At 57.2% G+C, this 18,888-nt stretch overlaps 1 protein-coding gene across 3 annotated transcripts in view; it reads left to right on the top strand.

Moving 5' to 3' along the window:
• BCL9L (BCL9 like) overlaps positions 1–18,683 on the top strand; it is a 71,873-nt gene extending 53,190 nt beyond the window's left edge. For 2 of the 3 annotated variants that reach the window (XM_030023725.2, XM_030023726.2), the window contains 7 exons: positions 4,379–4,742; positions 6,457–6,579; positions 8,082–8,292; positions 9,042–9,126; positions 9,549–11,940; positions 12,428–12,688; positions 13,987–18,683. In XM_030023725.2, coding sequence (XP_029879585.1) covers positions 4,442–4,742; positions 6,457–6,579; positions 8,082–8,292; positions 9,042–9,126; positions 9,549–11,940; positions 12,428–12,688; positions 13,987–15,146 — 4,533 coding nt within the window. In that variant the 5' untranslated portion in view covers positions 4,379–4,441 and the 3' untranslated portion in view covers positions 15,147–18,683. The remainder of the gene's footprint in view (positions 1–4,378; positions 4,743–6,456; positions 6,580–8,081; positions 8,293–9,041; positions 9,127–9,548; positions 11,941–12,427; positions 12,689–13,986) is intronic. The other variant, XM_030023727.2, reaches the window with a different exon arrangement.
• Positions 18,684–18,888: the final 205 nt, after the last annotated feature.

Raw genomic sequence — 18,888 nt, 5'->3', positions numbered from 1 at the left:
GCAGGCACGGGCTCCGCATTCTTGCGGGAGTGTTGGGAATCTGTGTTATCGTCCTTCGGAGCGAGCGGGAGCATGATTCACCAGAAAGTCCTCTGGGAACGCAGTGGGGTTTCAGGTTTCTTGAACTATCAGCTAGCAATTCCGGGATTGGGAATATGTCAGCCCAGTCTCTCCTCACCCGGAGCTTCCTCCTTCCCCCTCTGCTGCTGTTCAGACCATACCGGAGGAGACTTACTGAAAGCAGTTTCTGTTGTTTTGTTTTGAGGTTTCTTGTCTGCTAAGGTCCCAGTCTTTGATTTAAAGCTGTGGCTTTTCAGATGTGCGGGGCGCAAATACTCTCTGCATTTAGATGTAGCGCTTCGTTCAACAGAGCTATTTATTGGGCCTTGTAAGCCTCCCTCCCTGCGCGAGGTAGGCTGGGTTGTTCCCCCATTTAATGACGGGGGAATCGAGGCACCCAGAAACAGTACATCTTGCTCAGGGTCACCCGTGGAATCAGTGGCAGCGGGGGGGGGGGATAGAAGCCAGGAGTCTCGGCTCCTTGCTTTAACCACTGTGAATGAACTTTGCTATTGTCTTTAAAACTACTGGGCTGGAGTGGGTGTGTTGCTAAATTGCAGAGGGAGCCAGATTGCTGTGCAATCTCCTTTTTGTCATGTTCTTTTCAAGATGTTTTGGATCGTTTGTCTCCCCGTGTCAGTGTATCTACTTTCTAATTAATTCTCTTCTGTGGCCCAGATGTGTGGCATGCCTGCTGGAATCTAGTTTGAATCTAGGGGCGTGTGCAAGGAGTTTACAGCAATCGAGATGCCTATCGGCATGCTGCAACCAGACAGATGGGAGGCCAGGGTGGATCCCCACTATGCATCTGCAACAGGATCCAACTGTTGCTACCCCCGAAAGCAGAGCAGAATCCGCAGGCAGCTGCTTCTGGCATTTCTCCCATTAGGAACTGCGAGGTCGGTCTCAGTGAAGACTGGAAGAGGAGGGCTTCCTAAGGTTGAGCCAGGGCCTCCCACCAGCCCAGGGTGGCTTTCCACCCTGTGGCTAGCCGAGGCAAGGCATTGGATGTCCTCCCTGGAGCACCAGCCTACTCCCGAAAGGAAGGAAGATCAAGATGCCCCAAAAATGTAACGTTCTGGAGGGACCTCGCAGCCAGTGAGACTTATCCATGCTGCAGGCAGCATCTGAAGGTTTCGTCGTGGTGGCTGCCAGGTCCTTTGGGATCGATGCGTGTGTTCCCTGCAATCTGACCTGAGAACTAGAGGGGTAGGGGGTGCATCTCAAGCGTTAGTCTCTGGACTCTGCAGGCATGGTCTTAGCGGGGCCCAGGTTTCCTTCCTCCCTCCCCAGGGTATTTGCATGCCCATGCTGTGCTGTACTAGGGTTGTGCTGCAATGCTGCTGAGCGTTCACATTTTCGGTGAAGCACCTTGGGATCTCTTTTGAATGCAGTATCGTGTCGGTGCGGACGTGCCACAGGCAGACCTGCATCTCCCAGCCTATCGTCGTTATGGATGGCGGCGGTAGCACCTCCTCGGCTGCTCTAGCCGAGCCCTGGTGTCAGTGGGTTTGTGACCCTCAGGATTGCGGTGCGATGTGTTGCAAAGCTCGCTGAGTGCGGCGCAGCAGGCGGGGGCTCTGGGCCACCAGCAGCGGGAGCTGCTGCAGGGCTTGCTTTCTGGAATGCTGTCTGGCAGCAGCCTCTTCCAGCAGGGCTGAAGGCTCCCTGCGGCTGGCCAGCCAGCGGCTGCAGGCAGCGTGTGTGCTTAACGCTGCAGCTTGTGCCATATGGACCTTCTCCTCCTCCCCGCTTGCCCTCTCCGTGTCTCCTTCCCCGCTCTGCTCCCCTCCCCCTGCGAGTGGTTTGACAGAGCAATTGGGCAGGCACTGGGACGGCAGCTCTGACATAAATCTCTCCTGGTGTGGAATGAGGGGTATAAATATCCAGAGAGTGATGTGATCTTTCCAGCTGCTATTAATAGGTCCCTGGAGAACAAGAGCGAGCGAGCGAGACTGGCTGACACTTAAAGGGCTAGCAACTCCCTTATGCGCTGTGAAAATTAATCAGCGCTGTGGCTCACCATCTTCCTCCAGGCTAGAGCAGAGCCCTCGCCGAGGTGCGTGGGGAGGAGGCGGAGGAGGAGGAGGGAGCAACTAACGACTCGCTAGTTAGGAAACGGTGATAGGCCAAGCTGTGCACGAATGATCCCACTAACTAACTAGGAATGCCTGGGCGGGCTGTGCGATAGTGCTGTTTGTGCAGGCTGCCCTTGGTCGGCCGCTGTGGCGTGCCAGCCAGCCACCGGCTCAGCCTTGCCTTGCAGGGAGGCAGGTGCCGAGAAGTCCTTCTTGCAGGCAGGGCACTCGCTGGCGGTGGATGGCAAGCTGCAGCCTGCGCCTTGTGGCGATCGCCGTCTTTGGGGGATTACGGGTCTGCCAAGTGTGCTTTGCTCTTTGCTTGCGTGCTGTTCTGGGTGCGGTGTTTCACCCTAGCGGAGCGAGCGCTTGGCTTTTGCCAGTGGTATGTCTTCAGGCCCGCCTTCGGCAAGCCAGGAGCAGCGTGCGTACTGCTGCTGAGCTCTTGCGGCGCTATTTAGAGATGCGGGGTTTGGTCTGGAGCCGGTGCTTCCTGTCCCTGGGTGGCAGAAGAAATCTGTGCGCAGCATCTGGCCTGCACGGTCCAGATGGGAGAAGCAGACCACAGGCCCAGAACCCCCGTGTGCTGGGAAATTTATTTGCCTGCACACAGGAAAGGTTCTTGAGTGCGTTGTGGGGGTGTCATGCAAACCACATAGCAGATGTAAGCAAACAGAGAGTAATACCTCAACTTCCATGGACACGTGGTTTACTCTTCTTCCCCCCTGCTCCCTGAGAAGTAGAGCAGGCTGTGACAGGCAGTGGGGGTCTCTGCAGCTTTGGGGGCACTGGCTGGGGGTAGTGAGGAGGCTGTAGCAGAGGAATGTGGGGCCCCTGATGCAGGAAGAGTTACGTGCTCTAGACGAAAGCAAGCCAGGAGTAGTTCTCATGGGGGCGTGCATCTTTCTGAGCTGGGACTGCCTCTGAGGGCTTAGCAGTGAATGTGGTTCAGGCCAGGAAGTCGGTGTGTAAGAGCTGTCCGTGTCCGAAGGTCAGGGACGTCCTCTGCCTGCTCCGGTAGCCCCTGAGGTGAGGCTGGCTGATGTCACACACTGCCTGTGCCATGCTGAAGAAGGCTACTTGCTGCAAGTAGGAGGTACTTGTAGGCCAGGAGGGATGAACCCCGCAGTTACCAGGCTTGTCTGTTGAACTGAGGGTTGGTAGCAGCCTTCCAGAACACGCAATGTGCTCAGGTACTGTGGAGCTGCATCCCAGTCATCTCTAATGTCCATGCAGAGCTCCGAGGGGAAGAATCCCAGCGCGAGCCTAAGAGACTCTGCCAAGGCAAATAGATCCTGCAAGGAGGGCTGCTGCAGCATTGCTCAGCTGTGTGCACGTCCTCCGGCCCAGAAGCCTGCGCGCTCTGCCCTAACAGCCTCTTCCCTGAAACGCTCTGCCTCAGCCTGCGGGGCTATTCAGGAAGCTGGGTTGGGTCTGGAGCAGGAGAGCCTCACCCTGCTATCCCGGCAAGCCCGTGGCACGTTGCATCATCCTGCTGGGCTGGAAGCTGCCACTGAATTGGACGTTCCCTCACTCAGGGCCTTGGAGCAGGAGCCGGAACTGTCCCTCAGGCCCCTGGGAGAGACGGGGATACCGCTTAGCTGATGAGTGCCTGCACTTCCCAGCTCTGCCCTTGCCCTGCAACCCACTCCCTCCTTCTCCTCATCTGCCTCTACCTTCTTAGTCCTCCCCTGCCCCATCCCAGCTTTCTCCTTATAGGCTTGCATCGGGACCATTTTCTGTCTGCTCAGTTGTCTCCTGCCTGTTTTGCAGAGCAGAGGAAACTTAGCAGCAGAAGGGATCCCCGAAACCAGTAGGGCCCCAGATTTCTGTTCATAGTCGCAAAGTTGTCTGAGCTCTGGGAACACCTGCAAAATAGCTCTAAGGGTCCTTCCGCTCACCAAAGGGCCCGGCTGGCATGGGGCACCCCATTCTCGTCATGGCCTCGGAAACGAGGGCTCTCATGTCCGTGCCTGTGCCTTGGAGCGCTGGCAAGCCTGCCAGGCCTGGGTGGGAGTTTGCCGCTTCTCCGCACGCAGCTAACTGTGGAGCAGGATCCTTTGCTCGAAGGGGCCAGGGCTAATTCCCAGCACGAGCAGCTCAGGGTTGTGCCCTGCCGCAGGTTTTGTCTGGCCCTGCGACCAAGCAGCAACCCCAGCGCCCTGGTCCTGGGCAGTGCCCCTGGCAGCTGTGCCCGTGCAAGGGGCACCGTGCTCACTCCCTGCCCTCTTCTCTTGCAGGTTTCTGACCGAAGGGCCTGGGAGCTCCCTCCACTGGCGCTGTGGGAAGCTTTAGCCAATCCAATGCACCCTGACAACAAACTGCCCAGCCATGGCAAGGCAGGCAGCAGCGGTGCCCCGGCCCAGCACCACAACGTGAGCCAAGCACCCACCTGCAACCTGGGCTCTAAGGGTGTGGGGGTGGGCAGCCATGGCAGCAAGGCCACTCAGATCTCCCCTGGCAACTCTGGACTGAAAAACAGCCAGAACACTGTCCCAAACTTCAGCTCCTTGAAGGGCAAGGTGAAACGGGAACGAAGCATCTCGGTGGACTCCGGAGAACAGCGAGAAGCCAGCACCCCTTCACAGGACGCAGAATCAAAAGGTAATACTCTCCTAAACCTTGCCTCAGCACGTCCTCCTCGCAGTTGCTCCAAGCGTCCTGGCGGGACCTGGGATGGGAGCAGCTGTGAGCATCTTGGTTTTCTGTGCTGTGGCTTCTGTCTGGGCTTGTCCTGGCTGCCTGTGCGTCTTTGCATCACTGCTTGTCACATCCGTGGTTTTGAGACCGGAGTGGATGAGCATTGTCTTTACATTTCATCCCCTAACCTGTGTGCTGCACTGAGATTCTGGGACTCTGGTTTCCACGGGCTAGTGAGGCCAGCTAAGCAAGAGCGTGGCTCGCTGAAACTGCACCAAATAGCTCTGCTTTGCAATGTGCAGACTTTCAACTTGGGACCAAGTTGAGTTGTTTTCCGTCTCCTTGCTGTTGGCAAAGAGCTGCCTTTGTGGTGTTCTTGCAGCTGCCCGACGACTCAGTCGTGGTTAGCGAGGAGGTGCTGCGAGGCTTGCTGTCTGAACAGTTCTGTGGTTTCGTCAGCAATGGATGACTCTTGTGTTACAGCACGTGGCTTCTGGAAAAGGGCTGAGTCAGTGCTTCCAAACCCTCTGGCTTCCCTGTCCTCACCAGCCTTCCCTGTAGCCTCTTGCGTTCCACTGAGCTCCATGTTCAACGGCTGCATGGGATGCTTGAGCATCTTGCAGGGGGTTGTCAAAGGAGAAATCCCGGCTGTGCCCTTGGTTCCAACCAAGACTCGCACCTGGTCCCCAAACACAGAGACACTGTTCTGGCTCGTGCCCCTAAGCGTTTAGTTTCACAGCCAAAGCTTTGTTGCCAGACTGGCTTAGGCCAGAGCCGTGCCTGGGAAGAATGGGTAGAACATACCTGAACAGACCTCCTGTCCCCAGGAAAGCTTTCTCCCCATTGTCTTGGGAGGTTACTGTATGCCACCGATCATGAGCATTTGTAGCTTTATCCCAGTACTGTCTTGTAGCCCAGACTTCCGCAGGAAAATTATTAAAACAGCTTCATCAGGAATGCCCAAATCTCCTATGTTCCTGCTGCAGTGCACTGATAGATCTTGTGAATGTGGCCTGGAAACTACTAGATGATGTAAAAAAGGGAGGCCAGACAGCATTATATTAGAGTTAAAGCACAGGACTGGAAGATACCCACCCTGTGTCTGATTCCTTTCCCTGAGTCCCTGGGTGCCTTTAGGCAAGCCACCTCCTCTCTGAGCTGCATCAGCCCCATCTGAGAAACAGAGGGAGCGTCCGAGTTTACAGAGGGCCTAAAGGCCCCTGCCTGATTGATATCTGCCAGGGGCAGAGGCTCTCTGTCTCTTGTCCTACAAAGGATGTGAACATGCCCTCCCGTTCTATTTTCAGGTTTTAATTGCTAAATCACAGACCCCTTAAATTTAGGGTTAATGTCCAAAGCTCTCCAGTTTGGAACAGCAGTTGGACATGTCCTGTGTTTGCAGACTCCTTTCAGATGGTAAGAAATACATCTCATTCTGAATGGCTAGCTCTCACAGGGGAGTCTCACCAGGTCTGGCTGCAAAGTCAAGGAGCCCAGACTGAGCAGATGCTTCAGGATCTTTACCAGGGTTGGGCAGATGTCGGTGTAAGGCTTCTTGCCCAGTGCATCCTGGCTGGGTTGGCAGTGCCAGCGTGCAGCACGCAGCTGAGCACGGCCCCAGTGTTCCCAGCCCCTGCCAGGTCTCCTCAGCTCTTCTGATGGCTCTGTCCCTTTGCAGGTGAGGTGGCTCCTCGTAGCAAGCGACGGTGCGTGCTGGAAAGGAAGCAGCCGTACAGTGGGGACGAATGGTGCTCTGGGCCAGACAGCGAGGAAGACGACAAGCCCATCAGCAGTGCACACAGTGAGTGTCTACCTCCTTACCAGCTCAGAAGCTTGAATAAAGCCAGGTCCTTCCTGCAGCTCAGCAGGGCAGATGGCACTGGCACCTCTCGCTTTGCCTTTGTGTGCTGACTTAGCTGGGTGTGTGGCGTGGTGGGCCATTGCAGTTGGCGGTCATTGTGCTGGGAGAATGTTTGCGGCCACGCAGTGAGGTGTGGGACCTGCTTTGAGGAGATGCTGCCGAGATGCTGGAGGAGAAGGCGTTGAGGTTGAACGTTCCTGCTGTACTTTGCTCTGGCCACACTAGCACCAGAATTACCAGGCAGCCAGACCATACAACACGCGTTGCCCTTGTTGCAGCAGCTAAGTCTGTGCCAGGCCATCCACCTGGCTCTCCGCAGCTGTGCTTTAAAGGCAACTGAGTCTAAAGAGGCTCTCAGGGTCTTGACAGTGGGTCAGGCAGGGCTGAGCTGGCCAAGGTGTGCACCATTTGGGGCAACAAACTGTAGGTCTCTCCTGTTTTCCAAAAGCATCAAAACTCTTTGAGTTTTGGCATCTAGAATTCAGTTTCAGGTTGCAACAGGGAGAATATCTGAGAGAACAGGACAAGGTCCTGTGGGGCCCAAGGGCCGCAGCTGATGGAGAGCATGGAAGTGTATAAAACCAAGTAGAGGGCAGCCTTTGTACCTGCCAGTGCACTGTAGCCATCCTCTCCAGGACGTTCCCTTGTGCTCCTCTGCGCAGTCCACAGCCGTGGTGGGAAGGGATAGTGCCACCTCCCTGTCGCAGCCCGGGCCAAGATCTGCCTAATTAGAGCAGGTCAGGGTGGGGCTGTCCAGGGGCAAGGGCTGGCAAGCGAGGCAGGACGTCGTCGTCGTGTGATGCCAGATCGCCAGTGATGTCTCTTCTCTTTAAACACTGCTGTGCCGGGGTTGGGCTGCTGGGGCTGGTGTTCAGTGGGTCTGCCGGGAGGAGAGCAGGTGAGCCTGCCTTGGGGGATGCAGTGTGGGGGGTGCGTGTCCGTGTGTGCACGCGTGTGCGTGGGTGCGCAGGTGAGGAGCTAGGCAAGAGAAGGGCACCGCGTGCTCCTGGTAATGGCAATGCTTACTAACGTTAATTAGGAATATTATTTCGTAAAGGCTGACGATTGACAGGCACCGCTCCCGTGGACGGCATCCCTCCTTCCCCCCCGGCTCCCGCGGTGCCCGTCCCGCGGCCGCGGCCCGGGAGAGGCCCCGGTGCCGGGGGACCGGGAGGAGGCGGCCGCGCCGCCCCGGGCCAGTGGCCACCCAGGCGGCGGAGACGGCCGGGCGGGTGCTGCCACCTGCCGGTGGCGCGGGCGGGCGGCGGCTCTTCCCCTGCCCCGGGGCCGTGCCCAGCCGTGCCCAGCCCCGCCGGTCTCTGCCCCGGCCCCCGGCTCCCTCCCGCTCTCCGGCCCGTTCCTTCCCGTGGCGCAGGCCGCAGCCGCCTCTCGGGGTCTCCTGCCGCGCCGGCTTCAGGAGCTTGTCTCCCGTGCTGCCGCAGATTGTAATGTAGCAGATCCTGCGATGTCCACGGCCTCACAGCTTGGCCCAGGGTCCAACCCGCTGCCGAACCTGAATGAGACCAGTTCCTCCAGCGTGCCTCATGGTGCTGCCCCCGGCTTACGGTCAGATGCTGCAGGAGGCGGAGGCGGCGGAACGGGAAAGCAGCCTTCGCAGTTCGTTTACGTCTTTACAACGCACCTTGCTAACACGTAAGCAGCAAACCCTGTCCGTCCTCCGCTGGTATAGGGCCGGCTTGTCACACCTGCCTGCTGCAGGCTGCACTTGAGTACATGAGAGCCGGACAGACCTGCGTCTCTTAGGTTGCACAGAGCGGGTCCCCCCCCGAGGTTCAGGAAGTTTGCTGGCAGCTACTGCTGGTGGGCAAACTTGGTCTGAAATGCACGCTTCCTCCCAGCGATGCCCAGCGCTGCGTTCTGCGACGTAGAGTACGTTTGGTCAGCATCCAATGAAAAGATTGACCCAAAGCAGTGTGGACTGCTGGTCTGATTTGGAAGTTTCTAAGGGGCTGGGTGTCCTGGGGAGTGCCATGTAATGCTTGGTGTTCTCCACTCAATTCTTCCTTTCTGTCCTGCATTGTCTCAGCCGTGGACTCTTAGCGAGGCCATTTAGTTTTAGAGCTCTGCTGTAGCACAGGTTCGGTGCAGCAGATCCCAGAGCATCTTGGTGAGCTTAGGGTAGCTGGCAAAAGGCAGAGCCGAGTGCCCATCACAGGACATGGGAAGAGGGAAGATCCAGGGCAAGTGATGATCAGTTGGGGAACCTCACTGGGGCCTGTGTAGGACAGGTGGGAGGACTCTGAGAATATCCCCACTTCTTGGTGACCTCCAGAGATTTCCCTCTTCCCGCAGAACTGAAGAGAGGAGGTGGCACCTGGGGCCTGGTATGGGTGGGATGGGGCACAATGCCTGTTCTCAAGCGGTTTGTGCTCTCTCCCCAGAGCTGCAGAAGCTGTGCTGCAGGGCCGAGCTGACTCCATTCTGGCCTACCATCAGCAGAACGTCCCACGGGCAAAGCTAGACCAGGTATACCAGCTATGAACCAAATGCTCCTGTCGGCACGTGCTGCGGACTGCTGACCCTTCCCTTCCGACGTGGCCATTCTCCCCCAGCTCCTGGCTCAGCTGTGGAGGAAGGGGTTGTCAGAATGCCCTTCCAGTGGGGTGGGAAGCTGCTTTGCTGTGGAACCTCCTGGGAGTGAGTCCTGGCTGCTGTCACCTGTGAAAAGTTTGGGATGGGGCACAGCACGTGGTCCTGCAGCCATGTGGGCAGAGTACCCGGCTGTGCGTTTCCAGGGTGTGTAATAGGGCCTGCGTCTTCCCCACAAGGAGTGAAGGTGAACTGCCACGGGGCATGTTTTGGGGACAGAGGGGTCTCCTGCAGGGTGCTGGGAAGAATACCTACCTAGGGTTTTTCCTGCTCAGGTTTATTTCCCTTTTCTCTGCCAGGCGCCAGCTCCTAAAGTGCTGGGGGTCGCTGAGCCGCTTCCGATTAACCCTCCTGCTGCCAACACTCCACAGTCCCAGCCACCGGCCCCTCAAGCGAGTCAGCCACAGCCGCAGCCTCCCCCGCCGCAGCCTCCACCCCCACCTCAGCCCATCAGTCAAACACCTTTGCCTGCGCCCAGCAGCCTGCCCCAGGAAGGGACAAGTGAAGATGTCCGGAGAGATCTGACTCCTAACTCTTTGGGGAACAACAGCGGCAGCAACCAGCCTGGAAGTAACCACCCAAATACGCCCACCGCATCTGCCAACACCATGCAACCTGGGCAAGTGGACTCTTCCGCCACGTCCAGCTCCAGCCTCCTCGCAGAGGGCCCGGGCCCAGGGATGCCGGGGAACGGGCAGGCAGGCCTGGGCCCCAGGAACCCCATGAACTCAGAAGGGCTCTCGAAGGAGCAGCTGGAGCACCGAGAGCGCTCTCTGCAGACCCTGCGGGACATTGAGCGTCTGCTGCTGCGCAGCGGGGAGGCCGAGCCCTTCATGAAGTCCAGCCAAAACGCAGGTGAGGGCGGGACTGCCCCTCAGCCGCAGGCTCCCCCTGCCCAGCCCCCCGTGCCCCCCGCCAGCATGAAGAAGTATGAAGAGCCTCTGCAGTCCATGATCTCCCAGACCCAGAGTCTTGGTGGGCCCAGCCTGGAACACGAAGTGCCCCACCACCCAGGTGCTGACATGGGGCAGCAGATGAACATGATGATGCAGCGGCTGAACCAGGACAGCCTGACACCTGAGCAAGTGGCCTGGAGGAAGTTGCAGGAAGAGTACTATGAGGAAAAGCGACGGAAAGAGGAGCAGATCAGCATCCACGGCCGGCCCATGCAGGAGATCATGATCCCGCAGTCGATGGGGAGCATGATGATGCGTGGGCCCCCACCACCCTACCACAGCAAGCCTGGAGAGCAGTGGCCGCCAGGGATGGGCAGCCAGCTGCGGGGACCCATAGATGTGCAGGACCCTATGCAGCTGCGGGGAGGGCCACCCTTCCCAGGGCCGCGGTTCCCTGGGAATCAAATGCAGAGAGTCTCTGGCTTTGGAGGGATGCAGAACATGCCCTTGGATGCTCTTGGGCCCATGAATGCCATGCAGAGGCCAGTCAGGCCTGGCATGGGATGGAGCGATGATATGCCTCCTATGGGAGGCCCTGGGAACTTTCCGCAAGGCACCCTGCCCTACCCGTCAGGGCAAGGGGACCCCGAAAGGTTCATGAATCCCCGTGCCAGGGAGGAGATCCTGCGGCATCAGCTGATGGAGAAACGCCCAGTGGCAATGCAGAGGCCCATGGGGATGTCCGGCAACTCCATGAGCCAGGGCATGGAAATGGAGAGGATGATACAGGCTCACAGGCAGATGGATCCATCCATGTTTGCTGGGCAGATAACGGGGGACAGCCTGAGCAGTGCCCCAATGGGAATGGATTTTGCAGGCACCCGGGGGATGCTGAGCCCCCCTATGAGTCAGTCGGGCCTTCGGGACATGGACGCACCTATGGGCCCTGGCAACCTCAACATGAACATGAATGTCAACATGAACATGAACATGAACCTCAATGTCCAGATGACCCCGCAGCAGCAGATGATGATGTCACAGAAGATGAGGGGCCCTGATATGATGGCCCACCAGGGCGTGAGCCCTGAGGAGCTGGCCAGGGCGAGGGCTCAGAATGGCAATGGCAGTGCAATGCTGGGGGGACCCCAGAAAATGATGATTCCCTCCCAGTTCCCCAACCAAGGACAGCAAGGCTTCTCGAGCGGGCAAGGGCCTTACCCCAACATGCCCCAGGAGATGGGCAGCAGCTCGGACATGTTCAGCCCTGAGCAGGGCACCCTGCCTGTTGGGAGCATCAGTGGCACCACCAGGCTCAGCCACATCCCTCTGCCGCCGGCCTCCAATCCCACTCCCACACAAGGGGGCAACCTGGCCAACATGCACCCAGCACCTTCCCGGGGGCTGGGCCGCCGGCCCTCTGACCTCACCATCAACATCAGCCAGATGAACTCCCCCAGCATGGGTCACCTCAAGTCTCCCACCCTCAGCCAGGTGCACTCGCCACTGGTCACCTCCCCCTCTGCCAACCTCAAGTCCCCACAGACGCCCTCGCAGATGGTCAGCATGCCACCTTCAAACCAGTCTGGACCCCTCAAGTCCCCCCAGGTGATGAGCTCCTCGCTTAACGTCCGGTCTCCAACTGGCTCACCAAGCCGCCTGAAGTCCCCTTCTATGGCTGTTCCTTCCCCCGGCTGGGTGCCGTCTCCCAAAGCCACCATGCCCAGCCCAGGAGTCAACCAGAGCAAGCAGACTCTCAGCATGAACTCGTCTGCTTCCATGGGAGGACTGGATCAGGGTATGCCGGGTATCTTGTGTGCGAGTGCGTGCGTGTGCTCGGTTTTGGTGCGTGTGTGGACAGTGTTGCTCTCCAGCCCGCGTGCTCTCGCAGGAGTGGGGAGACAGTCGTGCCTGTGTGTGCCCTTAGATCTCATGGAGCAAGTCTTTTTTTTCCCGGGAGTCCAAACAGGGCCTTTTCAGGGTGATGGGAGGGCGAACAGAGCAGCTTTTACTTCAGCCCTGGCTCACGCTCTGTGATACAGGCAGCAAAAGATGTGTCTGTGGTGGGCAGTCAGGGGCAGTTTGAATTGGAAGTCCATCACCGTTCTGGAGCAGGGTGTCTGCATGAGCCTCCTCAGGGTCCGGAGGGTGCTGGGCTGCGCCAGCTTTGCGTTTTGCAGCCTCCTCTGGTTGCTGCTGTTGGAAGGAGGGGATGGGGCTGCTGTCTGATGGGAGCAAGCCATGGTGTGCGGGTGGTACTAAGCTGGTCTCTCTCTTGCTTGCAGGTTCTCTCCCTTCTGGGCCTCGGAGCAGCTCTTCCGCACCAGCCAGTAACACCTCCAGCACCATGAATCCCAACATGCCTTTTACTTCCTCTCCAGATCCATCCCCCTCCCAGAACCCCCTCTCGCTGATGATGTCCCAGATGTCCAAGTATGCCATGCCCAGCTCCACACCGCTTTACCACAATGCCATCAAAACCATCGCCACCTCTGATGATGAGCTGCTGCCGGACAGGCCTATGCTCCCGCCTGGAAGCATGTCAGGTACATATTTCTGGGGCTGGGCTTGCAAGGGGTCAGACCATCTGGTGGCTGCCAGCAGGCCTGAGGCACTAGGTGGTGGAGGAGGCATTAGAAACTGTTCTCCCACCGGCTGCCATGTCAAATAGCTTAAATTTGCCCTGGTTTGTAACAGTCTGCTCACTGCGCCACCCTGTGCCCAGGCTGTCCGTCAGCTTTTGGCTTGGGTGTGCTGTCTGGAAGGACGTGAGCCAGTCTGGCATTTGAGGCAGCCTTCTTCCACGAGCTCTGTGAGTTTTTGGAACTACCTTTACCCTGCGTGGCATGGATTTTCATGGCTCCTGGAGTTGTCTCAGGCCCAGGACTTGCAGGCAGAGGTCTGCTGCTTGGAGCCCTTGTGTTCTTGTGCAGCGGGACAGGGACGCTCTGAACAGGGTTTGGGAGTCTGGTGTTTTGAGTGGAGCCCAGGTGCCTGCACAGGCAAGGCTATGTCGTAGCATAGTTCTGATTTCAGCAGGCGACAGCCAGATACGCTCCACTAGCCAGTGGCACTGGTGGGGACAGCTAGGCAAATGAGTGTTTTTTGTCACTTGATGACCAGCCCGAAGGGGAATTCCAGCACGCAGTGCCACTTGATTTAGGGGTTTAAAGCTGTCTGATAAATATTTTTGGCAGTTTTCAAAATGAAAAATCAATTTTTTGACTCTTTTACTGCTGAGTAGTCACTTAGGTTGACCACAGGCATGCAAATGCATTGGCTCCCTCCTAACCCGAACCCCTCCACAGGCACTGATAGCTCTGCTGTACTGATGAGCACAGTCCTCCCTCCCTCCCCGGACAGCACCTGTGTCGTGTCAGGCTGTCGACTCGTTTGCTTTTTTTCTCCTCGCCGCCCAAGGTCGTGTGGTCACGGGAGCTCGCCAGGTGGCTAACCCTGCAGGCAGGCAGTGGTGAAAGGTCACTGTCGGTGCCTTCCAGGCAGCTGAGCACTCTGCTGAGATCACGGTGTAGGGCTGTCCCAACACGCAGAGCCAGCCGGAACTCTAAAATCAGTGGGCTGTAAGGAACTACAAATCCGGCGTGGGACAGGATGAAGCTGGAATGGTTCTCTGCTGCTTGTGGGCTTGGGGAGCTGGAGTCTGGGGCGCTTTTTCCTGACGTTGGTGCTCTACAAGCCCATCTTGCAGCTGCTTACTGAGCAACACGCTCCGTTCTCAGGGCTTTCTGAGCAGGAGTGCTCAGCAGGCTTCCAGGGTGTGGATTTTGCAGCCCTGAGAGGTCTGTGGGCAGAATTAATCCTTCCTTTGTTTTCCCCTCCATAGGCGTGACAGGGAACCAGCCGAATCAACTGCACTTGAACTCTGTGGGACCTGGATCTTCTCAGAGCCCCATGGGAATGAACCTGCCCGGTCAGCAACCCCTCTCCCACGAACCACCCCCCACCTCCATGATGTCCTCCCCGAACCCTCTGGGCTCCAACATTCCTATGCACCCGAGTGCGCCAGGGGCGGGTGTGCCCCCCCAGAACCCCATGATGCTGCCCCCGGGGCCCCAGGACTCGTTGAACCAGCAGTGCGGCCCCGTGCCCAACAGTTCGCAGATGATTCCTTCCAACCAGCTCGTGTTCCCCCGCATGCAGCAGCCCCACAACGCCATGCCATCTCCTGCCGGAGGCATGCCCATGGCCCCCGGTGGGGGAGGTGGCCCTGGGATGCAGCAGCATTACCCACCGGGGATGCCCTTGCCGCCTGAGGACCTTCCCTCCCAGCAGCCCGGCCAGATACCCCCTCAGCAGCACATGATGGGCAAGAACATCCCACCTCGGATTGGCGAGCCCTACCCCCCCGTGCTTCCCGGGGTGGCGTCGGTGCTGAACGACCCCGAGCTCAGCGAGGTCATCCGCCCCACGCCCACAGGTATCCCCGAGTTTGACCTGTCCAGGATCATCCCGTCGGAGAAGCCAAGTAGCACCTTGCAGTATTTCCCCAAGAGTGACAGCCAAGCGCCCAAATCGCAGCCTTCCAACCTCCACCTCATGAACCTGCAGAACATGATGGCTGACCAGCCCCCGGTGCGGCCAGGTATGAATGCCCCCAGCCTCCCCGGGCAGCAGGGCGTGCAGAGGGGACTCAGCATGCCCATGTGCCATCCCGGACAAGTGCCCATGCTGGGCAGGACAGGCATACCGCCCCAGCAAGGCATGATGGGCAACAGCATGCACCAGGGCATGATGTCTCCACAGCAGAGCCTGATGGCCCAGCAGAATTTCATGCTGATGCAGGCCAAGCAGAGGAGCATGTCCGTGTCGGGGGAGATGTATGCCCAGACAGGACACATGATGTCACCTCAGGGCTCTCTCATGGGGCCCCCGCCTCAGCAGAACCTCATGGTCACGCACCAGATGAGGCAGAGGAGTGTCTCCCTGGACAGCCAGATGAGTTACATCCCTGGGCCTGGGAACATGGCGAACCTGCCTTTCTAACCCCGGCTGGTGCTCAGGGGTGGGGAGGGGACGGGGCTGCCTGTACAAACATTTTTAAACCTTTCTTCGGGGGAGGGTTGGGGGCAACGCCGGTGGAGGACACCACGGGGGATGCTTTTCGTATCGGATTCGCCTCTACACAGAAAACCAGATGTGCAGTAAACTTGATGTGAATTGGGTTTCTTTTTTCTTTCTTTTTTGGGGGAAGGGGAGGGTGGAGGGGCTGGGAGTGGGGCTGTTACTTTGAACCCTGCGTGGTGACCAGGGACATCCAGACCCTGCGGCAGTTTGTAAAGTTTTCATTTATGGTTTTCCTCCGTCAAGTGTTTTTCTTTCCCTTTTTTTTCCTCTCTTTTCCTTTTTCTTTTTTTTTTTCTTTTTAAGCAACCAAAATGTGCAAGAGGGTTTTTGGAACTAGCTGTAAATAGGTCGCTGGGAAAGGCAAAACTTGTGCTGGTTTTTAATTGTTCTGTATTTCTGTGTTTTAATAGAAGCCTCAAAACATGTTTTAAAAAAACAGAAACAAAAAACATGCTAAAGGCAACAGTGTACAAGGATTGAAAACTCTCCTTGGGGGAGGCAGGAGGATCCCCCAGGGTGCACAGGGCATTGAGAGATCCCATTGTAGAGTGACTCTGTGTCAAACCTGTGTTGTTCACGCGTCTGAACGGTTTGCATGTGCGGGGTGTATAGTTTCACGCAGATCTTAGGCCCCTGTGGAGGCTGTGCCGAGTACATGAACACAACCAACGACCGAGGACCGTCGGGGAGGTCAGAGCTGTGGCCCCAGTGAAACGCTGCCGGAGCAGTCCTCGTCCAGCAGGGCAGGGGCCACAGCTTCACAGGATACAGCTGTCGCTGCTCCGTGGTGAAGCTGCCGTGGCTGGGACTGGGAGGATGCCGGCCCTTCGGCTGGAGAAGCGGCGAGGATCTGGGCTTCGCAGATGATAACATGCTGGACCCGAAGGTCTCGACCAGCCGTGTCACCTCTAGTCCCTTCCCTTCACGCTGCGTCACCTGTGGGCAGGGTAGTGCAGTGTGGAGGGGTAGATGGGCTCCGAGAAGAGCGAGGCGATGCATTCCTGTGCTTCCGGGAGAGGCTACCTGGGAACCCTGCTCTTTTGCAGCCTTCCTACACCAGTCTTTTACCCATCCATCGCCCTCCGCAACTGTGCTGCACCCCCTCTACCTCTGCCGTTGAACGCTCTCCCAGGTCTTCCTCACACTTGTTGGTCCTCCTTCTCCGGAGTTTCACAGGCAGTCTTTGCTCCATCTAGCCCTGAGCTACTGGCAGCAGCCCTGCCCTACTGCACAATAGAGGTCCAGCTGCTGAAAAGGACCTGTCCCTGCGTGCGATACTCCACCTCGGTATAAGAGTTGTCTTGTACGGTGTCAGCGGTGCGGCCATCCTGTGCTTCGGACAGAAGAGGCTGAGGTTGCGTTGCAGCCCCTCATTCCTAGGCTGGCGGAAGCATGCAGTTCGAACATCTCGGGCTTTTCTGGATGCGCTCCACCCTCCCCATCCTCCACTCCGTAAGGTCTTCCTGCACGCGGTGCTGATGGGTCTTTCCTGTGTTTGTTCACAGAGGGGACTGTGGGGTGATGCGCATGCACTTCCGCACACACCGCAGTTTCTCTGGACCTCCGCGGGGACCGCATTCCAGCATGGTGTACCCTATGGGTATCCAACGGTGAACTCGGGGCACGCGATTGCCGGAGGAACACCAGTTGGAGGATTATCTCTGCAGAGCCAGACTTAGCATACTACCTCTCTTCTAACAGAGCTCACCTTTCCCTACTTGCTACTGCAGGGAGGAGAGGGCTTTCGGAAAGGGAGATTGTCAAGTAGCGAGCGAACAGCAACGCTTTTTATCACGTTGCAAGCTCTTCGGAAAGGCCGGCAGGTGCTGAAATGTCAGCCCAGCAGCTGCCTTGATCCAATCTGTGAGAAGGTGGAGCCAGTCCTAACAAAGTCCAGTTAGGAATACCTTGAAGCTTTGGGGCATTTTGTAGTGAGCAGTACTGGGCAGGAAGCACAGGTCTGGATTCGAGGAAGGATTTCACTCTGGTCTCCTGCTTTGTGTGGTTTTGTTGCGTACAATGTGAGCGAGCAGCATTTTCGGAGATGGCAAAACAGGACTGATCCTGGGAAGTGTTCATCCCTGCCTTGGCAGTGGGAGCAGAGGAATAATCTTCAGCCCAGGCTAACGAAGAGTGCTTTGGATCTGACGTGTTAGCTGGTTGGATTCTCCATCCTTTCAGAGTGTGCGTTTCACGTGGGAGGATGTGGCTTGAACAGATGTAGCTCTTTCTAAGCTTGACTTGCCTGAAAGGCTGTGGCTTCTCTTGGCTGCACTTCGGGGTGTTGGCTGCTGGTAGTTTCTTGTAAACATCCAAATACCAATGCCAGCCCCAAACCTTGCTCATCACCCACCAGCTAGTCTCAGTTAATTTGAAGCCATAATATTTTCTATACGGAAGTTTTTTTGTTTGTCTGTAGACAGCTGTTGTTTTAGCCCAGTTGAGACCTTCACATGTCCGTACCTTCCCTGTTATCCCTTTTGCCCAGCCCGACTGAGGGCTTCCCTGGGGCTTGCGGTCCTCGCTCTGTCGGCAGCACGTTTGTCCCTGTGTCAGCCGGAGCCCGCTGGCTGCGGCGCACCGCAGTGCAGTGCTGGGGAGGTTGGCGCTGCCCACTCGCAGGGACAGGGCAGCGCAATACTATTTCTGCCTGGTGGCAGGAGGAAGACCTGTCCTTCGGTGACAAATGAGTAAGAAGTAAAGCCTTTTGACTCAGCAGCCCTGGATACAAAAGGGAAATCCTGACCCTAGGTCAGAGCTAGGGACTTTAGAGCAACGGTCGGCGCTCTTCCGCAAAATCCCACCTCCCTGGAGCCAGCCCTACCCCTACCGCTGCGATGCCTGACCAACGGGGAGAAGTAGTGCTGCCTAACACCCCCCTGCCCCGGGCGCCGCTCCCAACCGTGTCCGCGAACAGCAATATGGCAGGAGCTTCTCTGGAAGCTCAGTAACAGCCAGTCCTTGTTAGACCTGGGCAGGGTTTGCCATCAGCCGGTTGCCCACTGCCGTGAGCTGTGTCTAGTCTCGTGTCTTGTAGTTTATTGCTCGGCTTCTCAGCTTGAGTTCTGTGTACTGACTCCACCTAATCACAGTAAAAGGTTTGCCCATGTTTTAGCCATGACTTCGCCATGTTTTTCCAGCTCCAAAAAAGCGAATGCTGGGAAACCGCATCTTTCAGTATGTCAGATAATCACACACCCGGAATTAGCTTTCACGTTGAGGTAATGGTGACTGACCTGTTCTCTGTCATCCCATGGAGAAACTTCCCCAGTCATTTTGTACCATTATATAAATATATATATAAATATAAATATATAAATACAATATGTGAAGACATCTTATTGGTTTTTATTTGAAACAATTTTTAGGCTTGTTTTTGGGTATCTGTGCTGCCTGTAATGTATTGACCTGTTTTATAGGTGCCTTTTTATTAAAAAGACAAATTTCAAAACCTGACCCTGTACCTGTCTTCAGTGGGCTGCGTGATTTTCTGCAGGGCTGCAAGCACGGGGGCTCAGCCCAGCCTCCGGGGGCTCAGCCAGCATCACCCATGGCAGGCTGGGGCCACTCTGAGGGGCTCAGCTGGCCCTGCTATAAATGCCTTACGTCAGGTGGGGACTCTGAGAGGAGAGAAGCTCTTCTGGGTTGTGGGGGTCATCGG

This window comes from Aquila chrysaetos, chromosome 8 (assembly GCF_900496995.4).
Source record: "Aquila chrysaetos chrysaetos chromosome 8, bAquChr1.4, whole genome shotgun sequence".
Classification (NCBI taxonomy): domain Eukaryota; kingdom Metazoa; phylum Chordata; class Aves; order Accipitriformes; family Accipitridae; genus Aquila; species Aquila chrysaetos.
This window is presented reverse-complemented; position numbering and strand designations above follow the sequence as displayed.